Source organism: Ascaphus truei, unplaced genomic scaffold, assembly GCF_040206685.1.
Source record: "Ascaphus truei isolate aAscTru1 unplaced genomic scaffold, aAscTru1.hap1 HAP1_SCAFFOLD_354, whole genome shotgun sequence".
In the NCBI taxonomy this organism is placed as follows: domain Eukaryota; kingdom Metazoa; phylum Chordata; class Amphibia; order Anura; family Ascaphidae; genus Ascaphus; species Ascaphus truei.
The window spans coordinates 264,135-287,670 of record NW_027456552.1 but is presented as its reverse complement, the minus strand read 5'-3'; the positions used below and the strand labels follow the sequence as shown (position 1 = coordinate 287,670).

The 23,536-nt window shown below is 48.6% G+C and overlaps 1 protein-coding gene across 2 annotated transcripts in view; it reads right to left on the bottom strand.

Annotated features, from left to right (window-relative positions):
* The window catches only part of LOC142483677 (pregnancy-specific glycoprotein 22-like), a 223,071-nt gene that overhangs the window by 14,650 nt on the left and 184,885 nt on the right, over positions 1–23,536 (bottom strand). The window contains exon 5 of one of the 2 annotated variants that reach the window (XM_075583689.1): positions 823–884. The exons of the other annotated variant lie outside the window; for it this stretch is intronic. Coding sequence (XP_075439804.1) covers positions 823–884 — 62 coding nt within the window. The remainder of the gene's footprint in view (positions 1–822; positions 885–23,536) is intronic. 2 annotated transcript variants of the gene reach the window in all.

Genomic DNA, 23,536 nt, shown 5'->3' with positions numbered 1-23,536 from the left:
ATACTCAGTCTCTTCATGTCTTTTCGTGATGTCTTCATCTGAACCTATATTGCTGAATGAATTGCCAATCCTGTAACCTGATTGCTTCATTGTCCAACCCTTAAGTGCTATTTCTTGTCTGTTATTTGTACTATCTTGTGTGTTCACCTTTTTTAAGGAATAAACTATATTTATTATATCTAAGTCATGTTCAATTCAACCCAGATATTTTGGTGTATATTATACCCTGTTATTAGCTACCGTGACACCGTGTTAAGCCTGAGCTTCCCACAAACAGGGGAGGTATGTAACAGGGACTTATTACTGTTTTAGAGAAAAGCTGCCTCAGATCTCTGAATCCAGCATGGAGCTGGTTAACTGCAGCCACTCAATTAGCCAGTCTCCACCTGGACATATCAAAGCTCTGTGAAAGAGTGTCATGTGAGACACAGAAAAAAAGATTTTCCTTAGCTCAGTTACAACAGTGCTGACAGAAGGAGAGGAAAGAGGTCTTGAGTGCACAGGAGACCTGTATATTGCAAGCAAGATACAAGGGGACCAGTCCTCATTTCCTGGAGACAGAGGACCCAGGAACTTGCCAGAGGCTGGACCTTCCAACACACCAAGAGTCCTGGACACCACTGACCTGAATGGCCACCTGCTATAAGGTACCGCTGAGACTTTGGGGGTGTATACTGGTAAGGGGTTCCCCCCCAGTCTTACAGTTAGAGACACAGGGATAGGTGTTTGTTTTATGTATATTTTTATTTGATGTGTTGTTTAAAGGAACAGGCAATAAAGAGGTATGGAGTGTTATAGAGGGTAGATATATAAATGTCTCACCATTGCAGGAGCCAGCACATCGTCATACACTGCAAATGAGTCGAGGTTGTCATGGGATGGTCCTACAGTATGATGAGAAACATACAGTATTTCTGATGTTGCAGCACAACAACCATCTTATTTCTTCTCAATGGTATAAATAGATCTGGTGTGTGTGTGTGCGTGTGCGTGTGCGTGTGATATTGTTACTGGTGGATTAACTAAATAAAAAGGGATGTCTCATTATAATCTGTGTCATGTGACTCTCACTTAATGCCTATCGACCGCCCCAACCATTATTGACTCTCCCTTTCTCCTACTGACTCTCTCCCTTTCTCCTACTGACTCTCCTCATCATCTCTCGCCCCTCTTCTCTTTATCTCTCCCCCTCACCTTTCTCACGTGCTCTCACAGCAAGTATGCATCTCTTGTATAGTAGGACAGCTCCAGCTATTATCAGTATGGTTCCCAGGACCACCCCACAGATGATTCCAGCTATAACTTCAGCACTGTGATCGGGATGAGAGGATTCACTGTCAACTGTAAGAAAAGAAAGAACACACAGTGAGATATATATATATATAATCATAGGTCTCTCCAGCCCATGTCTCCCCACTGCTGGATGCAGACTCCCCAATGATCTCCTAGGTCTTGCGGTTACAGCCTCTCTTCTCCACGTCACTCCCACACATTCCCCATCCTCCCGAGCCAGTGTCTCCCCACTGCTGGATGAAGCCTCCCCAGTGATCTCCAAAGGTCCTGCCGTTACAGCCTCTCTTCTCCATGTCCCTCTCACACATTCCCTCATCCCATCCTCTCCAGCCCATGTCTCCCAACTGCTGGATGAAGCCTCCCTAGTGATCTCCCAGGTCCTGCGGTTACAGCCGCTCTTCTCCACGTTCCTCCCACACATTCCCTCATCCCATCCTCTCCAGCCCGTGTCTCCCCACTGCTGGATGAAGTCTCCCCAGTGATCTCCCAGGTCCTGCGGTTACAGCCGCTCTTCTCCACGTTCCTCCCACACATTCCCTCATCCCATCCTCTCCGGCCCGTGTCTCCCCACTGCTGGATGAAGCCTCCCCAGTGATCTCCCAGGTCCTGCGGTTACAGCCTCTCTTCTCCACGTCGCTCCCACAGATTCCCTCATCCCATCCCCCCCAGCCCGTGTCTCCCCACTGCTGGATGAAGTCTCCCCAGTGATCTCCAAGGTCCTGCGGTTACAGCCTCTCTTCTCCACCTCGCTCCCACACATTCCCTCATCCCATCCCCCCCAGCCCGTGTCTCCCCACTGCTGGATGAAGTCTCCCCAGTGATCTCCAAGGTCCTGCGGTAACAGCCTCTCCTCCACCTCGCTCCCACACATTCCCTCATCCCATCCCCCCCAGCCCGTGTCTCCCCACTGCTGGATGAAGTCTCCCCAGTGATCTCCAGGTCCTGCGGTTACAGCCTCTCTACTTCACATCGCTCCTATGCATATTCTCATCCCATCAAGCCTGTCACAGGAGACAAAATATTTACATCTTTTTACCGGGATCATAACATTGAGCAAAACGAGTTGATGAAATAAATTGTGGTTTATTCACTATAAATGGGCAAACACACAGTGGAACACAAAATACATTAGGCCTCGGCCATGTTCCCTGCTTGCTGGCGGAAGCGCGCTAACTCGCGCTCCCGCTCAGCACTGAGCCCCTAGAGCCGCAATTAGAGCAGCTTTAGTAGGGGCTCACCTGCGCTTCCTCAAGCATGCGGAAGCGTAGGTCTTAGGGGAATTTAAAATTCCCCCACTTGCCGGCGCGACAGGCCTGTCACGTGAGCGGTTCAACCAATGAGGGCGAACCAGCTCCGTGACGCCCCTGGCCTGCCCCCGGCACCGCCCCCTGACAGCGCGTGCGGTAAGCAACCGCAAGGCCAGGGAAAGCACCCGCTTTCCCTGAGCCTCAGCACACCATCAGGGAGCCTGTCCGAGGCCTAAGAAAGACGCACTTACTGGGGGTCTGGGCTACAAAATTAGACTTTCCTAATTTAAATGAATGAAAAAACAAAGTATTTAGATGACCGAGACTTGGCCCGAAATGTCTGGAAACTCAAATCGGCATGAAGTTCCTGACGCCGCTGCTCTCTTTCCTCCGGTGGTGCTGAAACCCCTTGTCTGGGATTAGCTCCAAAAGTCCTGGAGGTAAAATCGGCAGCAATCCTAACCACGACCACCACGCTCATTTTGTAAACTTGGTCACAAAAAGCAGGACAGAAAATATTTCGACCTGAACTTTCTGAAGCCGGCTCGCTGCTATGTCACCGACAGCATCTTTTGGTACATTCAAATTTGCGGCTGATGTTCTGGCGCTTAGAATCTGATCACCGGATTGGCTGGGGGATTCTTATAGTATTTCAGAGTTCATTCATGAAATACTACAGCCAATCCGAGTGTGGGAAATTTCCTGCCAGCCAATCCGAGCGATGCCGGTCTTCTGAAGCCGGGCAAGCAGATCTTCTGAATCAGCCAAGGACAGGCACAAGCTTGCCACCTCTGCCACTTGGTATTCAGAAGCCACCTGCTGGTTTAGGCTCCTCACAGTCTGGTGGGGCAAATGGTAGCACCAAGGACTTCCATTCATCTCAGGACGTGGGTACTCAATCCTAAACCTCCTGCCCAAATGTTCTTTACACCTCTGGCATCCTCTGTGGCTTTCATGTCCGATGTCTGAGTAGACACGCTGGCACCAGGCTGGTAGCCCACTGTCTCACTCAGAACATCGGTCCAGAAAGATCCAGCTCATAATAACATGCACAAGCATATATGTATTTTAAACACACTGTTTAATAAAATATACATTTGAGCTTTCCTAAACCTTCTGGTTATGGTGAATAGAATAAGAAATTGCACTTTAATCCTTAGTAGCCGTATTCTCTACACACTATAGCTAGGCAGCCTTTAAAACTCCTTGCAACCTTATCTATGATTGGAGCATCCCCAGAACCCCTATATTGGGTTCTGGGTGACCTGGGCATTAATTGGGCATCCCCCATTAACACAGGGACCTCTTGACAGTTCCAGGGACACCTCACATCCCAATGCCCATTTATCTTTCTGGTCTGTGCTGAAGCAGGGAATCCTAGCGGTGAGTCACGCAAGCGTTTTCAAGGGGAGATTTTGCCAGAGTGATGTGCCTACATGTTTCCAGGAATCCGACCTGATTCCCAGGTACATTTTTGGGGTATCCAGCAATGTGGACCCTGACTAGCTAGGCACATTATGACAACACTTTCTTCGTAAAACACTCCTTGAAACTCATAGCCCCAATCTCAGCTCGCTGGCACTCTCCCCCCCCCCCTCTCCTCCCCAGCAATCTCTGCTCACTGGCACTCCTGGAAAGGTAAAACCACATACATTCTTTATTGTCACATAATTTTATACAATGCATGTACAGTCACTGGGCTCGAGAGCTTACACTCCTGAACCCCAAAAAATGGATCAGAGGTAACCAAATGGGCGTAATCTTTATTAGTGACCCTGGTTACTCCCTCACATCACACTAATGCTAACACCACCCTAACTCTTGTTACTAGTTTTAAATACTTGGGCATATGGTTTGACCCCCATTTAACGTTCGGGATGCACATTAATACCCTGACATCCAAGACATGCCAAACTAGGTGTACTTTACAGGAACAAATCCTCCCTAAGTCTCCTGGTCAGAAAGCGTATCGCACAGCAGATGCTAATGCCAGTTATAGACTAAAGGTAAAAAGTATATGGCTCGGCACCTCAAACCCACCTTAGCAAACTGGACAGCCTCTACAATTCAATATGCCGTTTTGTTCTTGTGACAGAGTGAAGTCAACTCCTATCAGTTACGCCTTGGAGACATATGTCTGAGTGCTTCATCCAGCACTCATAAGGGTTAACTCAGGTGGAAGTTAGGAAATCAGGAGGCAAGCTGACACCTGTTAGCCAGGAAGGTAGAAAAGGATCTTGTGACTGGCAGTAGCTGGCTCTCTCAGACCAGAGCACATGGATATGTGAGCTGTTAGCCAGACAGATACATCAAACTGCTTACTGCAACCAAAGTAAGACTTTTTCATTTGTTTTTCTAACTGTTTAAAAGACTCTTATGGTTTGGATCTGGTTTAGCCGGCCAGCCTGCTAGCTAGGCCTGCTGTGTTAGTCAGTCCTCCCAGTGTGGAGCAGGATTTGTTTGTTTAAAGGGACAGTGTACCCGCATGTTATGTTGCTGTGGAGAAATAAAGCCACTGAACGTTTTCATTTACCCTGAAACTACACGTGTGGACTGTTCCCTGACCTTGGCTACAGGCCGTCCTGCCACAGGTGGTGTCAGAAGTGGGATCTTGGATGGCCCCTGTATCTGAAGCCACACAAAAAAAAAAAAAAATGGAGAAATTTTTTTCTCAGTTCCTTGAGCAACAGCTCCAGCTAGCAGAGAAACAAGCTGAGCGACAGGCCCAGCAAGATGAGCGACAGGCCCAGCAAGATGAGCGACAGGCCCAGCAAGATGAGCAACAGGCCCGGTGGGAGGAAAAGCTACTCCAACTGCTAGTTGAAGGCCCAGCCCCAGGCAGACCAGCTATTCCAAATAACCCACCGGTGATGCTGCCTAAAATGAAGCCAACCGAAGACCCAGAGGCATTTCTCCTCACTTTTGAAAGGGTAGCCACGGCCCACGGCTGGACAGTTGATCGCTGGGTAACGACTCTGGCTCCACTCCTCATAGGGGAAGCTCAGGCAGCCTACCAGGCTCTTCCAGCAGACGAGGCCATGGACTATCAGAAACTAAAGGCTGCTATTCTGGATCGCCTAGGCCTCACTCCAGAGACCTACCGACAGCGGTTCCGGACAGTCAAATATGCAAACAAAGACAGACCCCGGGTCGTAGCCCACCGCTTAGTAGACTTATGTACCAGGTGGATAATACCAGAGAAGCATACCAAGGTAGAGATCCTTGAACAGTTTGTGCTCGAGCAGTTCATACAGATACTGCCCCCCTCCTCCCGCTCCTGGGTAAAAAGACACGCTGCATTTTCCCTGGATTCAGCGGTCCGCTTGGTGGAAAACTTCCTGGGCGACAACACCCAAGAGGATAGCTGGGAACGGTCTGTGCAAACACCAGTTGCTTCCGGTGATGCTAGAGGCAGGAGAGCAGACAATCGAGGGGTCTACAACCCGCCAGCTCGGGAGATCCAGTCATCCCGATCGGGAGACCCTTTCCCATCTCGGAGGGTTCCTGGTACAAACTCCCGCAGAGACGCCCGTCCCGGGTCCGAGGCCATTGGATCACTCAAGGGAGGCCGCCACCCACAGTATTCCCCGAGAACCTGGACTCCTGTCACCCATCCGGTGGAGAGGATACCACCACCAACCAGAAGGGAGGATCCCATCCAACAGCGGAGAGGTCCAAACACCGAGCCCCGTCGAGAGCTTCCGCTGACGACCGAGTTTGCGGACTCTGGAGATGAGGAGATGGACTGTTCATATGGCAGAACCACTGCCACAGCTTGTCTCCGAGGGGACCACAATCCGTGGGTAGTCCCAGCATCTCTGGAGGGGAAAATAGTAAAAGCCATGCTGGACTCGGGATCTGGAAAAACCCTGATCCTAGAGGGCCTAATTCCAAGCAACAGACTATCCTATGACTCTCCTTGGAATATCGAATGTATCCATGGGGATACAAAGAGATACCCGACGGCGAACGTTTAACTGCGTATCAAGGATCAAGAGACTAGCCTACTAGTGGGAGTTGCTCCTTGGCTACCTGCTCCTCTTCTACTTGGCCGAGAGTGGCCCTACTTTGAAACATTGTTGGCCCCTACTCCTACGGAGCCTACTTCTCTAGTACCAGAGAAGCCCGGAGACTTGTTTCCTTTTTCCCAAGAGATTTTCCCCCGTAGACACCACGTCCCAAAGACACGTAAACAGAGACGTGCGGAAAAAGAGGACTGGTTAAAAAAGGCTGGGACTCTTGGTAACATTAGTCAGCCCAAAGGACTGCAGGTCATGGCCGGGGACGACCAGGGTGGGGAACAGATAGATACGGGAAATTTGCCAGACCTGGATCTTCCTGACTTCCGTCAGAGGCAGAGGGAAGACCCAGCTCTGGCTAGACAATATGAGAAGGTGGTACAGGTCAACAACAAGATAATGGATGAACAAGGTGTAAGAGTGTTTCCACATTTTGAACTGTTGAATGACATCCTATATTGTGTGAATAAGGTTACACAAACAGGGGAGGTCATTCGACAGATGCTAGTCCCTAAGGGGTTAATTAAAACAGTGTTCACCCTAGCCCACACTCTCCCATGGGGTGGTCATTTGGGCAGAGATAAGACCACGGACTGCATCTCGTCCCGGTTTTACTGGCCAGGCATACATGGTGACATCATGAAACTATGTGAGACATGTCCTGAATGCCAGTTAACTAGCCAAAAGGGACAGAAGCCGGCTCCCTTGGTCCCTCTGCCCTTGGTAGCCGTCCCATTCGAGAGAATTGGGGTAGATCTGGTCGGACCTTTAGAACCCTCTGCGAAGGGACATAAATTTATACTCGTTGTTGTAGATTATGCCACCAGATATCCTGAGGCCTTCCCTCTGAGATCAGCCACTGCTAAACAGGTTGCCCACAGGCTGTTAGAACTGTTCTCTAGGGTAGGACTTCCCCAAGTAATGTTAACTGACCAGGGAACAAATTTCATGGCAAAGTTAATGCAGGATGTCCTGAAGTTATTGGAGGTAAAATCCGTCCAGACCTCAGTCTACCATCCTCAGACTGATGGATTGGTAGAGAGGTTTAACCGTACTTTAAAAACCATGCTTAGGAAGTTTGTGGACACTGAAAAGCGAGCTTGGGATGAACTTCTCCCTTTCCTGTTGTTTGCGGTACGAGAAGTTCCCCAATCATCCACAGGCTTCTCCCCGTTTGAGCTCCTATATGGACGCCAACCTCGGGGTATTCTCGACCTACTAAAGGAATCCTGGGAGGAGGAGCCCTCCCCCTCCAAGAGTACCCTTCAGTATGTCATAGACCTTAGAAACCGCCTAGACATGATAGGTCGGTTTGCTAAGGAAAACCTCAAATCTGCTCAAGAACGTCAAGAGAGGCAGTACAACCAAAATGCTCGCTTGAGGGTATTCCAACCTGGGGACCAAGTGATGCTACTACTACCGACATCAGAGAGTAAACTCCTTGCGAAGTGGCAGGGTCCTTTCCAAGTTCTCCGCCGCACCGGGGAGGTGAACTATGAGATCTCTCAACCAGGGTCCAGGAAGGGTAAACAAATCTACCATGTGAACCTCCTGAAACCCTGGAAAACGATGAGATCGCTGTTCATCCACCCTCGGGAAGGAGAGACGGATTTGGGTCCAAAGCTTCCAAAGGGTAGTACGTACAATGACAATCAGGTTCCCATGGGAGGGCAGTTAACAACGGAACAAAGGTCAGACCTACTAGAATTATGTGACCAGTTCCCAGATGTTTTTTCGGAGCTGCCAGGGCAGACTGATTTAGTGTCCCATAGGATTGAGGCAGAACCTGGCGTAAAAGTACGGTCCCGTCCCTATAGATTGCCAGAGGGCCGAAAAGACCTGGTAGAGAGGGAGATAATAGACATGTTGGAATTGGGCGTGATTGAGGAGTCCCACAACGAATGGTGTAGCCCTATCGTGTTGGTCCCTAAACCAAATGGGAAGGTGAGGTTTTGCGTGGATCTGCGAAAGGTAAATGTTGTATCCAGATTTGATGCATATCCAATGCCTAGGGTGGATGAATTGCTTGACTCGCTTGGTAAAGCAGAGTATATCTCCACCCTAGATATCACGAAAGGATATTGGCAGATACCTCTAGCAGAAGAATCCAAATGCAAAACTGCCTTCGCCACCCCTCTCGGTTTATACCAATTCGTCACTACAGTATGCCATTTGGGTTACATGTCAAGCCATTGAAACTGTACAACAAAATTGGAGAGGTGGTAATTTATTGAAACAGATCAGTAGGCGTGAAGCCTACTGGATCTATGAATTAAAGACACTCTCACCTAACGGACTCAACATTGATTTTGATCTAGGCGTCTTTTTAAAATGATTTTACAAAATGGTTTTTTTAAAATGATTTTTTAAAAACAAAAGTTTTTTAAACAAAAGATTTTTATAAGTTTTTTTAATTGATCTTTTTCAATGTTTTTTAAGTCATTTAGTAAATTATAAGGTTTAAATGAATATATATATATTCTTATATATATTTATATTTTTATAATATATATTTTTATTTGTAATATAGATCTTTTAAAATGGGTTTTTCAGCAAGCAATAGCTGCTGCAATCATGAAAGCCAATAGCGTGCAAATGAGGTCACATCAATATGGAGAAAAAAATTATTAAAAAGAAAAACATTATTAATTTCACCATGTGCATCCATTACAATATTTGTTATATTCTGATTAAGTAGGTGTATTAGGCATGATCAGTAATAACTGTTGAATTTTATGTATTTTTAAGGTATATATGTATGTTAATTTCTGTATATATGTTGTCTAGTTGTATGTTAAGGCTGACTTGTACACAGGACGTGATTGACAGGCAGTACATCCAATCACGGTTTGCATAAACGAACTGTGAGTGACACTTTAATTAACCAATGAAGTGTGCCCTGTCTGTATTTAAAGTCACCATGGACTGTGCTCATTTATCCCCTGAAGAAGTGCGCATGTGCACGAAACGCGTTGGGCCATTGAGAATCATATAGCAGCATTACTGATAGAGGAGCAGACCTTTTCAGCAGCCGCTGGAGCCGCAGTGTAGAAGAATTGATATCGGCAGAAATACCCGGTGTGTTGTCCCGCCCGCTGTGACGCACTTCCGGACGCCAGCGAAGGAGAGTCACGTGTGATAGAGGGAAGCGTTGCCATCATCGGCAGTGGATGAAGGAAGCTCCCACAGGCATCTACACGTGGCGCGTGTCCACCAGCACTACCCGTCGGACAACTACACTATCCTTACCTGCGCTTGTTCTAGGGACCTGCTGTAAGTAGGATTCCGGGTTTTACACACCGGATCCTAGACCTGCCCGTCACCAGTTACCTGCATTTTATTATGTTCATTAAATAATCTTTAATATTAGTCAGCCTACTGTTTAGTGTTGTTTGTGTATGTCTATGTGGTTTTTGTCTCAATCACACAGTGTTACACTATGATTTTACTCTCTTGTCTCCCCTGCATGTTATAATTATCCTGCTGCTGAGGAACCTGCTGTCCACTGGACCAGAGCAACATCCACTGGATATTCCTAATCATCCATTGAACTTTTATATCTCCCATTTGGACTTTAAGGCGCCGGTCTGTATTGTTTTTCTTTTTGTCTATCACTAACTGTGTTCGGGTTAGTTATTCCTGGCAGCCTTGCCTATTGTAATACTATATAATTTTCATCACGTCGTTGTTAATATTTGAATTGTATTTGTACACATTTATTTTATTTTTTAGCGCTAATCACACCATCCTTTTTTCTAGTTACATGGGGCTCCAGCCACGTTCCAAAGGTTAATGGACAAGGTACTACGACCCCATAGGGCATATGCCGCGGCCTACTTTGATGACATTGTCATCTATAGCAGACACTGGCAGTCTCATATAAAAAGATTAAGGGCAGTCCTAACGTCCTTAAGAGAAGCAGGGCTCACTGCAAATCCAAAAAAATGTGCCCTGGGTAAATCCACTACAAAGTACTTGGGCTATGCCGTTGGGGGAGGGATAGTAAGGCCACTAGCTAGCAAGGTGACCGCCATAAAGGGAATCCCCACCCCACAGACAAAGACACAGGTCCGCTCCCTTTTGGGGTTAGCAGGGTATTATCGGCGGTTTATCCCCAATTTTTCAGAAATATCTGCACCCCTAACAGATCTGACAAAAAAGAGTGCCCCGACCCAAGTTAAATGGTCTTGGGAGTGCCAAGACGCCTTTGACATGCTAAAAAAGTGCCTGTCAGAGGGCCCCGCTCTTCGGAGCCCAGATTTTAAAGAGCCCTTCATCATACAGACGGATGCCTCAGAGGTAGGACTGGGAGCAGTGCTGTCTCAGCAATTTGATGGTGTTGAACACCCCATACTGTTCATCAGCCGGAAGCTGTTCCCAAGGGAAGTGAGGTATTCCATTATTGAGAAGGAGTGCCTCGCTGTAAAATGGGCAATTGAGGCCTTGAGATATTATGTTGCCGGAGTACACTTCACCCTGGTCACTGACCATGCGCCCTTGAAGTGGTTAAACACCATGAAGGACACGAATCCAAGGTTGACCAGGTGGTATATGGCCCTCCAACCCTTCTCTTTTGATATTCAGCATAGACCTGGAAAGGACCATGGAAATGCTGATTTTTTGTCAAGAGAAGGAGTGGAGGGTCGGGCTTCAGCCGTGTGGGACACTAGCCACACACAAACAGGGGAGGTATGTGACAGACTGAAGTCAACTCCTATCAGTTACGCCTGGGAGACATATGTCTGAGTGCTTCATCCAGCACTCATAAGGGTTAACTCAGGTGGAAGTTAGGAAATCAGGATGCAAGCTGACACCTGTTAGCCAGGAAGGTAGAAAAGGATCTTGTGACTGGCAGTAGCTGGCTCTCTCAGACCAGAGCACATGGATATGTGCTGTTAGCCAGACAGATACATCAAACTGCTTACTGCAACCAAAGTAAGACTTTTTCATTTGTTTTTCTAACTGCTTAAAAGACTCTTATGGTTTGGTTCTGGTTTAGCCAGCCAACCTGCTAGCTAGGCCTGCTGTGTTAGTCAGTCCTCCCAGTGTGGAGCAGGATTTGTTTGTTTAAAGGGACAGTGTACCCGCATGTTATGTTGCTGTGGAGAAATAAAGCCACTGAACGTTTTCATTTACCCTGAAACTACACATGTGGACTGTTCCCGAACCTCGGCTACAGTCCGTCCTGCCACAGTTCTCCAATACAACTACAACATACAACACTACGAAAAGCTCAAAGAACTAGATTGGTCATCACTTGAGTCTAGGTGCAAAGTTCACCTTTCCTGTCTTGCCTTCAAATACTTTCTGGGCAAGCTACCCACCTATCTGAACAAGCTCCTCACCCCTACCACATGCAGCACTTATCTGAGATCTGACTCCAAAATACTTTTCATGGTCCCAAGGATTCAGCAAAGTATCTGGTTGCTTCTCCTTCTCTTACCGTGCACCCCAAAACTGGAACACCCTACCAGAGACTTTTACATCCACCACCAGTTTAAGTTCTTTCAAAACAAAAGCTGTCTCACATTTTAATCTGGTCTGTAACTGTTACATATGCCTATAATATATATATATATTATCTGTAACTGTTACATACGCTTATAATATACATCTTCTCTAACTGTGCATGCAATGTACTGTATTATATATAATGTATACCCTGTTCATTTATGTAACTGTACTTGTAACCGTGTATTATTTGTCAGATTAACTATGTCCAGGACATACTTGAAAACGAGAGGTAACTCTCAATGTATTACTTCCTGGTAACATATTTTGATAAATAAAACAAATAAATAAAACACCTCCCCCCTCGAGATGATGGCTCTGTGGCAGTCGCCACGTCCGGTGGCTCCGCACGCCTGGCACTTGTTGAGGTTTTTGGCTCACTAGCGATGTCCTGTCGGGAGAGACCTCAGCATTACCGGGCTCGCTGCCTTTCTTGTGTTGAATGGTAAAGTCACATTCCTGCAATGCCAGGCTCCAGCGCAGGAACTTGCCATTCTCCCCGACACCCTTTGTAGCCAACTTAACGGATCGGGATCTGGGATCACCGTAAGTGACCTGACGCACAGATAGGGCTGCAGTTTGCTCAGAGCCCAAACGATGGCCAGGCATTCTTTCTCTAAAGTGGCATAAGCCACTTCCCTGGGTAGCAGTTTCCTGCTCAGGTATACCACGGGATGTTCACCTCCTTCCCACGTGGCTTAGTACAGCACCGACACCGTAGCCGGAGGCATCGGTCTGCCCAAGAAACTTCTTGGTGTAATCTGGTGCAGCCAGGATGGGAGCATTAGCCACTGCTGTCTTCAATGCCTGGAAAGCTTCTTCATAGGCTACCAGAACCAGAACCGAGAGTCGTATCTGAGTCAAGTCAGTCATGGGTTTAGCAATGTCACTATACTGGGGAACGAACTTTCTGTAATAGCCAGCGGTGCCTAAAACAGCCATGACCGGAGGCGCATGCGCGATGGTGAGGGGAATAGCTGCTTAAGACAAGAGCTCCTACCCCCGCCAATGCACTAACATAATTACAACCAGAAAAACTTGAATTCAGCGATCAAAGTTCCCCCACGCTAGACCAGGAGATAGCAGGGATGCTATCCAAGAAGAAAAATACGGGCGACTTACGGAGATATCTTAGCCGGTCTGCGGCTAGGGATGCAGAGCCAGAAATGGCGCCCGGCTCCGCCGCGGGCTCGGGTTCAGACCAAGAGGATGACTTGGACGAGGCACCGGAGCAGCAACCTGTACGGCGCTGTGACTTTGATCGCCTTTATAATGGCATGAAGTCGCTCTTTCGCGCGGAGATACAGGAGCTCAAGAAAGAGGTGCAGGGCCTTGGCGATTGAACGGGGGCCCTGGAGGATAAAATGGCGACCGTCTCAGCAACCGTCAAAAAAGCAGAGAAACGGACCTCCTATCTCCAAGCCCAGATCTCGGACCTGGCTGATCGCCAGGAAGACTCCGAAAACCGGGACCGCCGCAGCAATGTGCGAATACGCGGCATCCCTGAAGAAATAACAGGTGGAGGACTTTGTCACCCGATGGATGGCAACCCTGCTCCCGGATACCCCCGCGGCAGAGCTCGTGATGGATAGGTGTCACCGAGCTCTGAGGAGTAAGCCGGTGGCAAATGCCCAGCCACGAGATGTCATCGCCCGCTTGCATTACTATCGTACCCGGGAAGCGATCTTTCAGAAAGCAAGAGGGGAGGGAGCTTGCCGGTTTGAGGGGGTTGCCCTCCAGCTATTTCAGGTCTTGTCCCCCATAACCTTAGCCCGGCGCATGAAGCTCCAGCCGGTCACAAAGATACTGAGGGACAGAGCCATACGATATAGATGGACCTTCCCGTTTGGCCTGCTGGTCATTAAAAACGGAAAGGCCATCTCAATGAAACACCCCGAGGAAGCCGACGACTTCCTACGCAAGCTGGGGGTGAAATAGGGTGAGGCACCGGGGCCGCGGCGGGAAGCAGAACCCGACACAGGCATCAGGCCAGTGCCTCCAAAAAGTCCCGCACAACGAGTGAAAACGAGAAGGAATAAATAATCATAGGGGGGCACTAAAAGTCATGGTACATGGTTATGTTGCCGAAGTTGTGTCACAAGTTTACTGTTTACGGGCCCATTTAACCCCGAATAGACTGCTCAACAACGAGAGGCTGACCCCTGAGAGACCGCTACATCACCCTATTGAGGGGGCGTGCGACCACCGGACTTCAGGACTCCCTGTCAAAACAACAAAACCAAAGCACTTACCAGAATCCCGGTGGAGAAGGACAACCGGTAACCCGGAAGAGGGCCGTGACACGCACGCCCATGAAGATGGCGGCGCTCCAGGTCTTGGCGGGCTAAAAACCACTTCGCCGGAAGAAGAAGGTCCCAGCGCGAGAAGACGTCCGCACCCAAAGACATCCGGCAGCCGAATAACAGGAACCAGACATACGTCACCGGATATGGCCGCGCGGCCATCTTGGTTGGGGCACGCCAGAGCCGGGACCGGAAACACGCAACCGGCGAGCGACGGATGCGTCCTGGGGCCAGAGTGGACCGCGGGGAAGCTTTCCCAGGCCAAAGCAAACGGATGCAACACACACCAACAACCCCAGACCACACATAGGGGGCTAGCGCCAGGGGACCTAGGAGGGAGAGAATATGTGGACCCCAGATAAAGACCAGCCTCCAAAGTAACCCCACACAGGCCTCACACGTTAGCGGCTAACACACCTAAGCTGGGACGCACACACAGCACCCGGCCCGAGCGCGACACAGGGTGAGGAGGCCCGCTTATAAGGGGGGAGATGACAGACGGGTTCATGGGGGAAGCGGACGAAAGCACCACCGGTGGGGCAGTCGGGGACACTGGGGTCCAGGGGGAAGCTCCCTTGAGTTTGCACACACGCCCAAATTACAGGGTCAATATACAGGGTGATGGAGGGAGGCGGGGAGCTGACCACGAACAGGGGAACAGCGGAAATATTGTACAACAGAGCGAGGTTTTATCTTACACGCAGGAGCGGCTTATTGTTTTTACCCACGAACCATGGGATGTTCCACAAACAAGTTGGTTGTAACTGTTTATAAAGGTTATGGACTAGGGCGGGGGAGGGGGTGGCTGCCCGCTCATCGTCGGCATGAGACTCCACATGGGTACTTGGTGGTCAACCCCCAAGGGATCCATGCAAGACCCCACTGGGCCGGCAGACACGGGCCAGGTGCGCCTCGGCACGTTCAGAGGCGAGCTTGCCCAAGCCGGACCCCCAGAAGGGGCAGTTCAGGTGTCCCTGGGGACTCAGTCCCCACGGCTCACCGAAGGTCATATATGTCTATATGTTGTTTCCCCTTTGTTCCTGTTATGTGTACCCCTTTGTTTCCCCCCCGCACAGAATGGAGAAGCACAAGACGCACCATGGATCCAGAGGCCCAAGAAAACTCCGGCCCACAAGCCAATCAACATCGCAGGACACTATCCCGACATCACCGATGGGTAGGGATCTCACCGTAATCTCACACAACGTGAAAGGATTCAACAGCCCCCTGAAACGACGATTAGCTACTGTATGACTGATTACAGAAAACACGACCCTGACATAATCCTCCTACAGGAGACACACTTCTCTAGGACCAGTTCCCCAAAATACATTGATGGTAGATACCACACTTGGGTCTCAGCGGCGGCTAACAAAAAGAAAAGAGGGGTCGCGATCCTGTTGCACAACCGCCTTGCCATAGACATTAAACTTACGAAAAAAGATAAAAATGGGCGATTTATAATAGTGGGTGTCATCCGTGGGCAACTTCTCACAGTAGCAAATGTTTATGCGCCTAACGAGCGGGCTGACACCTTTTTCGTTAGATTCTTCACGACCCTACACAAAGTGGCGCAGTGCGGCATAATTCTGGGAGGAGACTTTAACCTCACGCTAGACCCTCAGGCCGATAGATGCACGCCTAGCGGGGCGAAACACCCGCAAAGCAGAGCAGCATGGACCAGTGGCCTTAAAGCAAACAGATTAGTGGACATATGGCGCGAACAGCACCCCAGAGACAAAGAATATACATTTTACTCACACCCACGCGAACGATACAGTAGGATAGACTACCTCTTTGTGTCCAACAGAATGGTTTCGCAGATCTCCCACACGGGAATCCATGATATTTCATGGTCCGATCATGCACCTGTAGAGCTGCGGTGCACTGACTTCAGACTGGACAGACCAGGAGCGATGTGGAAACTCAATGAGTTACTAATAAAATCCCCGAGATTGAAAAAACAATAGGGCACAAAATCAGGGACTATTTCACTGAGAATGTCGGTAGCGTGACATCTCAATCCACCCTATGGGAGGCCCATAAGGCGACTCTCTGTGGTGAGCTCATAGGGATAGCGAGCAGGCGGAAAAAAGAAAGGGAACATAAGATTAAGACTCTCCAATCAGAATTGACAGCCCTATCCGCCCTCCATAAAAATAACAAACATGCACAGACCCTTAAGGCCTGGCGTGATACCAAAACGAAACTAAATTTACTGCTGTCCTCCCGAGCTGAGAAGGAGCTGACCTGGTCCAGGCGTAAATTCTATGAAAAAGCGAACAAGCCAGATACCCCTCTTGCCAATAAACTAAAGAACATTAACAGTAACGTTCATATTCAAGCAATCAGAACTAAAACAGGTGACCTCACTTCTGATCCCAAACAAATCGTAGAAGAATTTAAAAACTACTATGAGACCCTTTATGATGGGACAAAGGTCTCCCATTGCGAGACCACTCATAGGCAGCTGAAGACATTTTTAAAGGGAGCAAAACTACCCAGACTGGGCAGGCTGGAAACGGAGGCATTACAGGAAGATTTCTCGGGTGAGGAAATAACAGAGGTAATTAAAGCACTGAAGCCATCCAAAGCCCCAGGTCCGGATGGCTTCTCTAATCTCTATTACAAAAAATTCCGAAAAATTCTAGTGCCTCACCTGGTTCGACTGTTTAACTCATTTTTGGAGGGTGCCCCTATACCTGGCCAAATGCTTCAAGCGTCTATATCAGTGATTCCCAAAACAGGGAAGGACCCTGCTGATTGCAAAAGCTACCGTCCGATATCCCTCATCAACTCGGACACCAACATTTTCTCCAAATTATTGGCTAACCGCCTAAACGCAGTGATGCCAAAGCTGGTCCACCCCGATCAAGTAGGGTTCATATGCGGGAGGCAGGCGGCAGACAATAGTAGATGGATCATAGACCTGATTAATTTGGCACAAAGAAAACATATTCCGTCTATGGCATTGAGTCTGGACGCTGAGAAGGCCTTTGACCGAATCGATTGGCCCTACCTTAAAGAGACGCTTGGGGAGTTTGGCATAGGGGGGAGAATGTTGGGCGCCATTCTAGTTCTCTATCGGGAACCGAGGGCGAGGGTCAGACACCAGGGTTTCCCTTCAGAAGACTTCCCGATAAGGAGTGGCACCAGGCAGGGTTGTCCCCTGTACCCACTTATTTTTGCATTATGTATTGAGCCCCTGGCGGCGCATATCCGAAACAGCCCCGATATAGCAGGTATACAAATTAAAGAACAGTCACACAAAGTGGCCCTGTATGCGGACGACATTATCCTAATGTTATCGAAGCCCCTTACCTCCCTGCCGAATGTTTTCAGCCTGCTGGGCGAATTTAACAAGATTTCGGGATTCAAGATTAATCAAACCAAATCAGAAGCTTTAAATATAAACCTGCCAAAGGTCACCGAAAAACTAATTGAGCTAAATTTTAACTTTAAATGGCAAGCCTCCTCCATTAAATACCTAGGGGTTAATATAACCAAAGATTATAACGCCCTATACTGTATAAAGCCAATTACCCCAGACTGTTAGGACTCTGAGGGAGCATCTTCGGATCTGGTCAGGCTACGCAATTTCATGGATCGGCAGGATCCAGAGCCTGAAGATGAATTTCCTTCCCAGAATCTTGTATCTCTTTCAGACCCTCCCGATACAAGTGGTCAGAGACGACATCCTCCGATTACAGTCCTCCATGGTGAAATTCGTTTGGGGTAATAAAAAACCACGCATCAAATCTAGCATTCTTACCAGGACAACAGTTAAAGGAGGATTAGGGGTACCTTGCTTGATATCGTATTTTAGAGCGGCACAATTGACCCAAATTATTCAGTGGCACATGCATCCTAGCTTACGCAGATGGGTGGAACTAGAAACAACATGCTGCGCCCCAGTAGATCTACAAGATCTAATTTGGCTACCAAAAAAAGTTCATAGGACCATGGGAGAGCCGCTGGCCGCACTGAGTGGCTCGTTGACAACTTGGGAGAACACTAGAATCAGGTGTGCCCTTACAACCCAGCACACCCTCATGACCCCGGTTATGGGGAACCCTGAATTCGCTCCGGGTCTGCTGAGCAAGAATTTAGCTGTCTGGAAAGCAAAAGGCCTCACGAGGCTACTACATCTGGAGGGAAGCCAATCAATAAAAACCTTTGAACAAATTAAATCAGAAACAGAGATGCCAAACTCTGAATTTTTTATATACCTCCAGATACGAGCATTTTACACAAAAATTCCAAAACGCCCCCGGTGAACAAATTTGGAGCAGCTGTGTTCCAGAGGTACGGACACTACGGGACTCACGTCTAGGATTTACAGGGAGGTGGTCTGTCCGGGAATGGACGACGACATCAAACTTAGTTACAGAAACAAATGGGAATCGGACTTAGGGGAGACGATAGATGACGAGGACTGGTCTACAATAGTACTGGCAGCAGCTAAGAGCTCTATATGCACCACCTTGAAGGAGAACGCATATAAAGTCCTAATGCGGTGGTACCTTACCCCAACGAGATTGGCAAAGTTTGTAAAGGATTACCCCCCATTGTGCCCCAAACAATGTGGGGAACACGCAGACTTACTCCACATGCTGTGGGGTTGCACCAAAGTGGCTCCTTTGTGGGAGGAACTCCAAGATTGGCTACAGAGTATTCTCGGACGGGCGGTCCCCCTGGACCCCTGGCTGTTCCTGCTGGGCAGGCGCATCAGGGGGCTAGGCAGACCAGCACAGAAATTGATTGCACATTTTGCAACGGCCATGAGGTGCGAAATCGCAGCATTGCGGAAGCTTCCAGATTTGCCCACAATTACGAAAATTCGGAACAGAATTTGGTACATTTGCCGGATGGAACAGTTGACGAGTCTGGTCAACGACACCGGCACAAACTTTTAAAAAGTCTGGGCCCCGTGGCTAGACCAATCAGACATCCCCGGGGTGAATTCCGCCACCATAATGCCTTAATAAACTAAGATGCGTTCTCCTTCGAAGTGACAGTACCGACAATAAGCTGACAGGACACAGGTAGGGATGACGGCATACAGAGATAGCGCTCCGCTGGGTGGACCCGCACTGGAAGGGTGCGACGCGGGCGGAAGATGGAAATGCTCAGAATACGCTGTGCTCCCCCCCCCCCTGCCCCTACCCGCCCCTCCCCCCCCCCCCCGCTTGTTTGTGTAGTTCGTCTGGTCTGTGAGTCGATTTGCCTTGTATGTCTTTAATTGTGAGGAGGAGAAATAGCGGAAAAATTGGGAAATGTGTACACTAAGGGAAGACAATGGGTTGTTAGACAATGTTTGAGCTGTATCATAACCCAATAAAAACCTTTTTGTGGATAAAAAAACAGCCATGACCTGCTTTTTGGTCCTACTGTAGGAGTTGGCCACTGCACTATAGCTTCCACCTTAGCCAGCTCCGGCTTCAGGTGTCCTCCACCCACTCTGTTCCCTGAGAATAACACGTCTGCCATACCTATCAGACACTTCAGTGTCAACCCTGCTTCCCCAATCCTGCTTAGTACCGCTGCTACATGCACTATATGTGTTTTCCATGAATTACTGAACACAGCAATATCATCCAGGTATGCCCTTGCGTAACCCTGCATCTGTCACGGGAGACCAGGTTTATCAACACCTTTCTATACCAGGATCATACGATTGAGCAAAGCAAAGAGGTAAAATAAATTGTTGAAAATCCTTGAAGCCGGCTCGCGTCTATACATCCCAGAGCATTTTTGAATTTGCCGCTGTTGGTTTGGCACTTGGAATCTGTGCTCCTGATTGGTTGCAAGCTCTCTTAAGGTTTTCAGGCTCTCATCCACTAACCTGTATGGCCTATCAGAGCGTGGGAATTCTCCTGCCAGCCAATCAGCGATTTGCCAGGTTGTAAAGCCATGTGGGCACCTTTTCTCAGGCTAATCTGGCCCCTCTGCCTCTTTGCATACTGCGCCCACCCGCTGCTCTTTGTCCAGAAACGTTACCTTGTTACGCTCTGATGTTCTAATACATTTGGAAGTCTTTCGACACTACCAAAACCTTTTGTGTGCTCCTTCTATTTTTTTGTTCATTGCTATTATCTAGGATCCAGTTTTGGGACGCCGGGATCAGCAGGAGGTAAGCACCAAAAGTGAAAACTTTGACTATTTTTTCAAACAGTGGTGTGCCATTTATACCTTTTCTTGTATTAAATCAGGCAGGGTCTTTCATCCTAGGGACAGGGGGATGGAGTTGGGGGGGGGGGGCTCCTGGCCACCTGGGTTTTGGTGCCAGTGAGATTAATTCCAGGTTCGTAGATCAAAGTGACACTAGCTGCCAGGGGTGCAAAAGCTATTCAGGCGAAATGGCTAACTCAAGTACTCGCGTCCTGGACTGAGAGCTGACCAGCCTGGCCAGTTGTCACCTTCCTAGACTTGGAGGCACTGAGCCTGCGGGGGGCTTTGAATAGTAAGTGGGCAAGATGGCAGTTTGTGCACATACCCTCTCACTTTTCTGAAGCCATACTGTAGGTGCCAGATTTCACAAACCTGGCAAAGTGTGTGGGTGGCTAGAGATGAAATTCCCACGCCGCGGGTTGGCGTAAAGTTAGTAGCCAGCCCAGAGAGAAGATTCTAGATTGCTAAACAGATCCCCAGAGGAGAGATTCCCCAGAGATTCCCAAGTATCTGAAGAGGAGATTACATAAGCGCTCCTCAAATTAAAACTAAGCAGCCAATGTGGACCTGACTTACTACAATCTAGGTTCCTAAGACTTGGTGCCCCAGCCATTGCCAAACCAATTGCTTCCATAGTCAACTCTATCCTGTCTGCAGGCCATATCCCTAAGACATGTAAAACTGCCAGAGTTGTCCCAATCTTCAAAAGTGGGGACAAAAACACTGTCTCAAACTACAGACCAATCTCTCTTTTCCCAATTCCATCCAAAGTCATGGAAACATGTGTTCACTCCCAATTGGGAAGGATGTTGATCCAGGGATTAATCCGATTGCCAATTCTTGGAGTTAGGAAGGAATTAATTTTTCCCCTTAGTGGGGTTTTTTGTTTGCCTTCCTCTGGATCAATAAGTAAGTATAGATATAGAATAAAGTATCTGTTGTCTAAATTTAACATAGGATGAACTTGATGGACGTACGTCTTTTTTCAACCTCATCTACTATGTAACTATGTAACTATGTAACTATGTAATTAAGCGATTACTATACCAAGACAGATTTCCTGTCCGCCGCGAAGCCCCACCCCTCGGGCACGCCCCACGGCAGGAGAACAGGGCCGCGCGCGAACGTAGGAGTGGCATCGCTGAGGTGTGACCTCACCGGGGAGTCAACACACCCGGCGCCGTCACGTGACACCACCAGCTTGCGCTGCGCACCACCCACGCGCGCCTCACTGAACCACCAATCAGCTGATCACCGGAATTCCCTCACTTGATGCGACCATTCTCAACTCTCCAACACTGAACCACAGCAAGTACCTTGACAAACCTGACCTCTCTAACCCTGACCCGGCTACACGACTTGGATTACGCACTCCGGACTGTGTGGTTGTAGGTCAATGCCTAAACATCCCCATCTCAGCCCTGTGGTCTTAGTCCTGTTTGTGGTGAGTGCAGCATGACAATATGCTCAGCCCAACAAACATGGACCCCGCTTGGTTGGGTCGACGATTAGAATCATGAAGGGTGGTTTCAGCTAGTGATCGGATCTTTCGCCCGAAGGACCAACAGGTTACCCAATTAAAGCAAGACCTAGATGCCCTTACTGACCAGGTTAGACGTTTGGCCACCTCCAACGTTAATCCCGGACCAATCCCGGCTACTTCAGCTCCTATGACGCCGACCTTTGAACCGTGGTTGCCAATTTCCAACTGGTAAGCAGGAGACCCCATAGGATGTTGAGGGTTTCTGAACCAATGTTCGATACAATTTGAGCTGCTCCCCTCTCACTTTCCTTCCCCACGATCAAAGGTGGTGTAGGAGGACATGTGCAGAGGTACACAATGGAGACTGTTGTAAGGTGAAATTATAACAAGGCTTTATTGTGCCTGTCGCTTTAAACAGCAAAAAAATCAACATAAGCGAAATAGTGAGCCAACCAAAGAAAACATGTCTCTGCTTTGGAGACTATCTACACATGTAGCTCAGCCCTCTTTGACTGGGTTGGTTAGCTAAGCTATTTACCAGCCCCAAATCATGGAGACATTTATCAATACACAGACATAGATAATAGTCTTATACGAAAAAGTCTTATCTGTTAGCTGGGCTGCTGTAGGGGAAGCTTCTCTGCTCTCCTGGAACCGCACTCTTGTGTGCACAGAAAATGTCAGGCTCAAGGTTAGAATCTTGTCCTCTTTGTCTTGTGGTCAGCTTGTCGCTCAAGACATCTGCCCTTCCTTGGTTCAGCCTAGTTGTGGACTAAGGAATCTCTGCTCTGTCTCCAAAGTTCAGCTCAGGTGTGAGCAAAGGAGTCTCACTTCCATTCTCAAAAGACAGGCTTTTCTAAGCAGGCAGGTGGTGTTAGTTAATTGCCTACCAGCAGTTAACCACCACACTGCTGGATTAGAGGCACATTTGTGAACAGGGATAAGTCCCCTGTTACATACCTCCCCTGTTTGTGGGAAGCTCGGGCTTACCACGGCCAAAGCCCATCCTTCCACTCTCATTCGAGATCTTTGTGACTTGAATGAGAGTGGATGGAGGAAGAGAACCCTCTGTCCCGCTGGGATTGGAGCCCTTTCTCCAGTTTATTTTTGTCTCCTCCCGAAGGTGCTTGAGATCAGCACTCTTCAGTCGCTCGAGGAGGACTTTTTCCAAGTAAAGTCTTTTTAAAGAGTGCGCGGTCATGAGATTTCCGTTGCGTCGGGCATTCCTCTTTTTGTAGACAAACTGTATGGCAACAGTTGTAGAGCAGTTAGGACTAGCCCTTAGAGTTTTCCGCTTTTGAAGCGGTCTTTCTGCACCTCCCCCACACAACGGAGTCGCCAGTTCAGCTTCTTTGGGACTGAGTTGCACCTCCACCTCCCTTTCCAGAGAACGTCCTATCTTTTCAGCTTCCTCAGCTAAGGATTCTTCTGGCTTTGATTCTGCACTCCTACCTCTGTTTGTTGCCTGTTGGGCAGCTGTAGGTTTGGCTAGTGCTTTCTTAGGTGGCT